At 45.7% G+C, this 8,937-nt stretch overlaps 1 protein-coding gene across 1 annotated transcript; it reads right to left on the reverse strand.

Annotated features, from left to right (window-relative positions):
* Positions 1-407: 407 nt before the first annotated feature.
* Positions 408-2,939, reverse strand: LOC118076565 (keratin-associated protein 19-2). Its single transcript, XM_035099412.2, has 2 exons — positions 2,782-2,939; positions 408-1,354 (listed from the first exon to the last, which is right to left on the reverse strand). The coding sequence occupies exon 2, from the start codon at positions 1,331-1,333 to the stop codon at positions 866-868; it is 468 nt and encodes a 155-aa protein (XP_034955303.2). The 5' UTR covers positions 1,334-1,354; positions 2,782-2,939; the 3' UTR covers positions 408-865.
* Between the last annotated feature and the right edge of the window lie 5,998 nt (positions 2,940-8,937).

Genomic DNA, 8,937 nt, shown 5'->3' on the forward strand with positions numbered 1-8,937 from the left:
TTGCAGGGATCTGGGTGGCCAGTGTGAGAACAAGATGCTGGACTAGATTGATCATTCCTCAACCCTACAATCTCATGTCCAGCAGAAACATAGGATGCTGCCTTCTACAGAGACAGACCACTGATATGTCTAGCTCAACACAGTGCATGTTGAGAAAGAGAGCCTTATTTCAGCACTGGTCACTGGACAGCACCTTCTGCCACAACCAAAGGCAGCAAACAAGCTGAGTGAGGGATTGGGCAAGCTACCTAGGAACCACACTCTCCTCCAGTGCCTCACTCCAGTGCCACCTGAGGAATACGCCTCTCTCTCTCTGCCCAATGGTAGGACTGGCCCTGGAGCAGGGGGTTGGATATGCACATCAAGGGAACAGCCCCCCCCCCAAAAAAAATAGAAGAAGACAGTCATGATGATGCAACTTTAAGCTTTATTCCAAAAGACAGATGGGCAGAGAAGCAGTGGGGGGAACAGTATGAGATTGTTATGTACAATATACACCTAAGATGGCAATCGACAACCTGCACAGAAAAAACAACAACAACACAGGGTGTGTATATCTTTCCCCACACCCACTCAGAGAGGTAGTTTGCAGTAGCATTGCCAACACTGTTGAGAATGAAGATTGTGACTTTTTAAAAACTTCTTTTAAAACTTTTGAATTACAGACGAGCAGATCAAGGAGAAATAGGATAAGAATGTAACTGTGCTTGATCATTCAGTGTTGCTGTATAGCTTTCTTCTTCCAGAGCTGAAAGTGGGAAAAGTCTGGTGAGCAGCATTTCTGAATTCTCAGTAGAACACGCTCAGAGTTGTAGATTGGTGTCTTGTTTCTGTTTCCGTGTAAAGCCGTTGCAAGTTTCAACATTTAACAAGGTCCACAGTTGAAAGGCAGGCATTTCCTGGCCTGTCTTCTCCAGCCACCATAACCACCGTAACCACCATAGCCCCCATAACCTCCATAACCTCCATAGCCACAATACCCTGCACCATATCCTAGCCTGCCATATCCTCCATAGCCACCAGAATATCCCAGAGCTGGATAGGTACATGGTGAGATTTGGCCCACAGCAACAGGCTCAGAAGATGCAGACAGGATTGGCCCTGGAATGGACACGACAGAGGGAGGGGGCTGGATCACAACTTCTGACCCTGGGAGCTGACTGCTACAAGCTACAGTGCCATAACCACCACCATAGCCAAACGCACCACCAACGCCTGAGAGGGAGCCGGCCCCATAGGCTGGGACCAGACTACAAGACCCTAGAGATCCTGAACCACCATAACAGGAGCCCACGCCACAAGGCACATTGCACACAGATCCACAGTAAGCCATCTTGACGTGTCGGGTAAAGATCTGGTGGGAGGAAGAAAATGCAACACAATATCAGTAAATTAGCAGCACATAACAAGAAGCAAGAAGCAGGAAGGAGCTTGCATATTTGAAATCAGTGGAAGGAGATCAAAAAATGTGGAAGGGTCTGTAAGAGCACATATTTTGCAACCAGAAGACCTCGGTTTCATAAGGACAGCCTGCTGAATCAGGCCAAAGAGGGCCTCCAGTGACCAGCTAGATGCCTCGATGGGAAACTCACAAGAAGGAACTGAGCACTAGAGCATTCTCCCTTCCTGTGATTTCCAGCAACTAGTATTCAGAATCATTACTGCTTCTAACCATAGAAGCAGAGCAGAGCCATCATGGCTAGTAGCCCTCAATAGCCTTCTCCTCCATGTGTTTGTCCAATCATCTTTTTAAAGTACATTAAAGTTTTGGTACTAAGCATCTCCAGGCAAGATGATCTCAAGCAGCCTGAGAAAGACCTTGTAGAGATCTGTTGCCTCTCAGTTTAGTGCTAGATGGAGCAGGAGTTGTACCCAGTACGCATCCTACTTCTTTGCAATGAATGGGCATGAGTAATTTAGGCTCATTGGATGATTTTCAGTGCTTGTCCTACTCAAAATAGACCCACTCCAATTAATGGTCATGGATAGGAGCAAAGGAAGCTGCATTTTACTGGATCAGACGACTGGCACCTTTAACTCAATGTTCTCTACACTGACTGGCAGTGCTCCACCTCCCATGAATTCAAACTGGAGACATTCCCCACCCTACCTAGAGATGTCTTGAAGGGTTGACCTGGGACCTTCTGCATGTAAACCACATGATCTACCACTGAGCTATGACCCTTCCTTTTTAGGTCCATTACTTGTAATTTGCCAACTACTGTAAGTAGAATTTACAGTATTCCAAGTAATGTACTACAGTATGTAGACTATAAAAATCAGTAGAAGCTCAGTAGTGGAGGAAATGTTTTGTACAATGGACATAATAACATTCAAAACTGCCGTATATTGGATCAGAACATTGGTCCATCCAGGTCACTAGTGTCTTGCAATGACAGCCCTACCTGGAGATGCAAGGAATTCAACTTGTGACTGAGCTACTGCCCTTCCCCTAAAAGTAAAGTAAGATACTAGTCCTCAACATTCTAAATTTAAAAAGTGATTTTAAATAATAACATAGGAAGCTGCTGCATATGGCATCAGACAGTGGGTCCATCCAGCTCAGTATTGTTTTACATTGACAGGCAGTGACCCCCCCCCCCCGGAGTTTCAGAAATGGTATACAGCAGGGAATCACCTGGGATGTTCCAAGCTAAATTCTCTCTCATGGACAACATGAGGAACATTAATGGGGAAAGGGGAGAAAAGAGAGTAAAATCACAAACACAGAACCTCGTATATCAGAGCAGTTGCAATAAGAGGGCATCAGATCACACTCACCTGGTTCTCTGAGATGTAGAATGAAGCAAACAGTAGGCAGGAGAGAGATCTGCTGCTGGAATCGTACCGAGTTGCAAGCCCTTTTATACAATTTATTCTGGCAGTGTACCACCCTCTCCTATGCACTTTGCCCTAATTAGATCTTGGGGGGGGGGGAATATGCTGATGCATCATATTCCAAGTTGCTCTCAAATTATTTCGCCTCCCTTTCATTCTTGCACCCATCAGACTATATCCCATCCCATTGCATCAACAATGTTAACGCCCTGCTGTTTGGAGATGGGTCACTCTTGCATCAGCAGAGGAAAAACAACAACAACAACCTAATACATAAAACCGCTTTCATTCCAGTGCCAAGGACAGCATCCAGTTCTTTACCTCCAGCATGAGAAGTTCACTGAACTTTTGAGATCGTCTGCTGTCACGTAGGCAAAGTTGCCAGTATGCTCAGGATTGCCGGCAAATGTTGCCTAAGGTGAAATCCGAAGAGGATTTTGGAGCACTTGCTCTGGCAAATGCACAACATATACAACACATTCCAAAGAAAGCTAAGAAGTTTTGGGATTTATTTTTGTTTGTTTTTAAAAGGGGGTGGCCAAATCTACCAAATATGGCTGGGATAATGATGTTTTGGGCAGTTCCCAGGAGAGGCATGTTTGAAAGGAAAATGCACGATTTGGTGTCAATAATCAAATTTGCTTTGAGCATGAGGGATTGGAGATCACATCCAGAAAAGGACAGCAAATAGTGGTTAAAGTGTTGGACTAAGACCTGGGAAAGTCCTGGGGTAAAATCCCTACTCAGTCATGAAGTAGGTGTCTTTGGGTCAATCAATGTCTCTCAGCCTAAATGAATGAATGGATAAATGAATAAATAAATAGTTCCACCCCATTTAGGTATCGCTGGAACTTAATCATATATTCCTTCTGTCTTGTTCCATCTCTTGGCATGTCATGCCATCCTATTGTATCAACTTTGTGAATGCTATTCACATAAAATACAAACTTTTCAGTACATTGAACAGTAGGGATGAACACATCTCGGCAATCTCATACTTTCCAAAATTGAAATTCAGTTTTCCCCATTTGCACATCAGTGTGCAAATGTACATTCCTCGTGAAAATTCACCTGCACTTCGGTGAAAATTTCTCTCAGCATAAAGATCTTTCTGGGCACTTTTGCAAAAGAAATTTCCTTCATCTAATGCAGTTTTCATTTTATGCACACTTCGCCCTAGCATATGCATTTCTGCACACACTGCTTGGCTAGAGAACTGCACTGCAAAATTCACAGATTTCAAAGGACAGCTCATACATTGCTTATGAACGTGTGAATTGGGTAGCTTCCCCTCCCATTGAGGCAGCAGGACAACCATTGTGAGAACGGAATGCTGGACTAGATAGGTCTTCTAAGTTTGCCTTTCAGTGCAACACAACTTGAATTTCTGCCTTTTAGCCAGCACAGCTCCCCTCATGTTGCTCCCCAGGAACTGGCACTCAAGAAGTCGTCTATCTCTACTCCTGGAGGTTCTATCTAGGCTTAGTGGTTAATAGCTATCAATTAAGGCTTAGCTACTTTGACAAAAAGGCTCTGCATGTCACATACCATACCTGGGCTTTCACCTTCAGGGGCTAAAGAGTACAGCCTCGCGGTGACCATTCCAAAGACCCATGGGTGGAGCTGTGCTTTAATTAGATAGGTTCACCTTTAAACAAGAAACGAATCATAACTAGCCATTTTCACCAGCAAAATACAGATTTTCCTGCATGAATCTTTTTGTGCACTGAAAGTGCACTTCGGAATCTGGAGAATAATAATAATAATAATAATAATAATAATAATAATAATAATAATTTATACCCCGCCCATCTGGCTGGGTTTCCCCAGCCATTCTGAGCGGCTTACAATAGAAAAATGAAATAATTAAACATTAAAAGCCTCCCTAAACAGGGCTGCCTTCAGATGTCTTCTAAAAATCAGGTAGCTGTTTTTCTCTTTGACATCTGATGGGAGGGCGTTCCACAGGGCAGGCGCCACCACCGAGAAGGCCCTCTGCCTGGTTCCCTGCAACTTGGCTTCTCGCAACAAGGGAACCATCAGGAGGCCCTCGGTACTGGACCTCAGTGTCCAGGCAGAACGATGGGGGTAGAGACACTCCTTCAGGTATACTGGACCGAGGCCGTTTAGGGCTTTAAAGGTCAGCACCAACACTTTGAACTGTGCTCGGAAACGTACTGGGAGCCAATGTAGATCTTTCAAGACCGGTGTTATGTGGTCTCGGCGGCTGCTCCCAGTCACCTGTCTAGCTGCCGCATTCTGGATTAGTTGTAGTTTCCGGGTCACCTTCAAAGGTAGCCCCATGTAGAGCACATTGCAGTAGTCCAAGCAGGAGATAACCAGAGCATGCACCACTCTGGCGAGACAGAAGTGTGCAGTCCAACTGAAGGCGAGTTTGTTTGTTTGACTTATATTCCACTTTATAACCAATAAAAGGCAATTTGAGCTAGGAACGTGCTGGTCTTCCCCCAGCACTTTAGTTTTCAATAAAATCATCACAATCCTCATTTCTCTCACATGCCTCATCTATGTGGTAGGATCTACAGACACATCAAAGAAATAGAAGCATGGGGAACAATAAATTTTCAGGGCTCCAGGAGAAGAACATTCCCAGTCCTACTTGAGATTCCATGGATTGAAGCTGGGGATCTTCTGCATGCAAAGCAGCTTTCCTACCCCTAGTGAGCCATTTTCTTCCTACTAGGCTTCAGACTGAGAGCACTGCCCTCACTCAGAGCTGGCTTCAGGAACAATTCAGAGCAATGGCAACTTCTACTGCCCTCACTCTGGAGAGCTACAACCCTTCCCTCCGCAATGTCCTAGATCCAGGGGAACCATTGACCTGTTGTGGGTGGAAGGAAAGAAAAGGCAATGACTTGATCACAGGCTGACAAATAAAACAAACTTTTTTAGGCAGATAGAACAAATATCAAATTACGAGGAATGCCAAGTGATTAAAGCGCCCCAGATGCGGACACTGTTAATCACAAAGGGGATTTAAATCTCAAAACAAGCATGCAAATGGATTTGAAAGGCCTTAATTTGAGAGGCGTTGCCGTTGATTAACAAGAGGGTGTATGGCCTCGGGGGGAAGAAACTGTTTTAATTGCATCCCTTTTTTGCATGTACAACAGGGATAAATATTTTTACAAGACTCGTTGCAAAGGCACCTGCCTAACACCTCCCTTTTGGGGTGTAACTTCTCCTTTCATGAGCCGTTAAATGGAGGCACATTAAGATTGGAACTACCTGGAGTCAAGAAAGACACACAGACACCCCCCCCTTAAAGAAAACACCAATTCATTGAAGCCAACATCATTTCTCATCCCCAGAGTCTCATCCCCATGCTCCAAATGCCCTAGACAAAAGACATCTAGTCCGACCCCTGCAATATAGGAGTCACAGGGTGTTTCCCTGGGATGGTGGAGATGTCTGCTGGAGGAAGCTACTTAATTTGCACTTCTTTTAAAAAATGAATTCTATTTGTTTTAATTTTCAGAAAGTAAAGTAAAGAACAGCTAAGTCCAGTCAAATGTGACTATGGGGTTGCGGTGCTCATTTCGCTTTCAGGCCGAGGGAGCTGGCATTTGTCCACAGACAGCTTGTCTGAGTCATGTGTGCCCTGGGCATGTGTGCCCCCTCCTCCGAGCTGACCTTGCAAGAAGAAGAGGTGGCAACGCTGGAGTCCCCTAGCAGCCCAAAGCAAGGAGACTGAAATGTAGGCTGCTGTCTTATACCGAGTCAGAGCACAGGGAGAGGGACCGGCAGCAGCTGTCCAGCATTTCAGAAGCAGGGCAGGATGCTGGCGAGTGAGTGGGGGGGGGGGGAGAGAGAGGAAGAGGATGGAGTCCGACTCGGGACAGAGGGGCAGTGGTTTGCAGGAACCCATAGCAGGCAGGAGGCAGGGGCAGCTCTAGATCGAGAGGGGTGGAGCCCAGGATGGGTGAAAAGGTAAAGGTAAAGGACCCCTGGACAGTTAAGCCAAAGGTGACTATGAGGTTGCAGTTCTCATCTCGCTTTCAAGTCAATGGAGCCGGCATTTGTCCACAGACAGCTTTCCAGGTCGTGTGGCCAGCATGACTAAACCGCTACTGGCACAATGGGACACCATGACAGAAACCAGAGCACACGGAAACATCGTTTATCTTCTGCCGCAGTGGTACCTATTTATCTACTTGCACTAGCAAGTGCTAGGTTGGCAGGAGCTGGGACAGAGCAATGGGAGCTCAGCCCGTCACGGGGATTCGAACCGCCGACCTTCCAGTCAGCAAGCCCAACAGGCTCAGTGGTTTAGACCACAGCACCACCCGCAAAGTAACAACAAGTGAAATCATTAAGCATGCTGGAGAGCCAGTGTGGTGTAGACGTTTCAGACAAGGACATGAGAGAAACCAGGGTTCAAATCCCCATTCTGCTCATGGTGAACTTTAGACCCATCTTTCAACCTAACTTCCTCACAGGGTTGCTGAGGGGATTAAATGAAGAGGAGAGGTTTGTCATGATAATCATATTTGATTCAAATTTTGCTGTCCGCACAACAAAATCCTGGTATCACAACATTGATGTGATTCCCCACCCGCCCCCTCTTTATGGCAAGAAGACAGTGGGAGGTTATCAACATCCTTAAAACTTTTTTGGGTTTCTCCTCCCATCCCATCCCGAGTTGTTACTTTGAAAGCAAGGAATATGAAACATGTGAAGACGCCCAGAGGAAGGTGACTGTAAGTGAGGATTTCACTGGAACAAAAAACAAAGACCAAAGGAGAAGGAAGTGATGGTATTTCAATGTGTTTCACAAACACTCATCACTACTTCATTATTCAGAAAGTAATGGGCTGTCATTACTTTAATGGTTTGTGGACCAGATTGGATGCCTAAGTGACGGGTGGCTGAAATGTTTGCCACACATTCAGGGTAGGCTACCTGCTCCCATCTGAACCCAAGAAGAGCCTGGTGGATCAGGTCTATGGACCATCTAGTGCAGCACAATTACCTGAGAGTAAGTGGGGATTACTCCTAAGTGTGTGCATGTAGAATCAGGACCACTAATCAGATTTGCTGGATGAAAATGTGTCATTTACTATATAGGCCTGCTTCCCTATATATATTTCTCATTGCTTGGTGCAATAATTGCATGAGAATGTTGCACAGGGGATGGAGCAGAATGGACCTAGCTCAATCCCTGGCATCTCCAGCCAAGAACTTTAGAGCCTGCTGGACAAAACCAATAGCCCATCTAGCCCAGCTTTCTGTTCTCACATTGACCAACCAGATGCCACAATGGAAAGCCCACAAACAGGAACTGAGTGTAACAGTAGCACTCACCTCTCCCATGGTTCCCAGAAACTGGTTTTTAGCAGCATTACTGCCTCCAGTTATGCTAGCCAATCATAGCCAACCATCATGGGTAGCAGCCATTGGCAGTCTTCTCCTCCATGAATTTTTTTCAGCCCTCTTTTAAAGCCATCTAAATGGGTGGCCATCACTGCCTTCCATGGGAGTAAGTTTCAGAGTTTAACTGGGCACTGCATTAATAAGTCCAAGTAGGTAAGGGCTGGCTGAAGGTAGACTAAACTTGGTGGGGGAAATGCCTCATTTATCCTAATCAACCAACTCTGTCCATGTCTGCTGTATGGGGTCAGGAAATACATACCCCACAACTGTCCCATTTTAAGTCTAAATTGGATATCCCAGATCACAGAAGCCAATCCCAGCTTCTGTTTTGATCCCAGAATGTCTGTCAGGGTCCGTGCTGAAGAGGGCTGCACTGAGGAAGAATGGTGGGAGTCACCCCCTCCTCCTGATCCTGAATCTTCCCAGGAGCAGGAGGATAGTGTAGATTTAGAACAGTAGTTTGCAGAGGGGCATAGTTCAGAAGGCAGAAGCTGGGAAATACTGGATGGGGAACAGCTAGCAGAAGAAACATTAGAAGAGAGAGAGAGAGAGAGAGAGAGAGAGAGAGAGAGAGAGAGAGAGAGAGAGAGAGAGAGAGAGAGAGAGAGAGAGAGAGTTTACAGATTCACAATCTCTGGATAGTATCCACCCTCCTTCCCCAAAGTCACAGAGAGCTCAGAAAGCATCAAAACAGAAAGCTCGGAG

This window comes from Zootoca vivipara, chromosome 17, assembly GCF_963506605.1.
Source record: "Zootoca vivipara chromosome 17, rZooViv1.1, whole genome shotgun sequence".
NCBI classification, from domain to species: domain Eukaryota; kingdom Metazoa; phylum Chordata; class Lepidosauria; order Squamata; family Lacertidae; genus Zootoca; species Zootoca vivipara.

Bases quoted from the DNA above. Each gene is read 5' to 3' on its own strand.
- LOC118076565 (XM_035099412.2), bottom strand. From the start codon at position 1,333: ATGGCTTACTGTGGATCTGTGTGCAATGTGCCTTGTGGCGTGGGCTCC.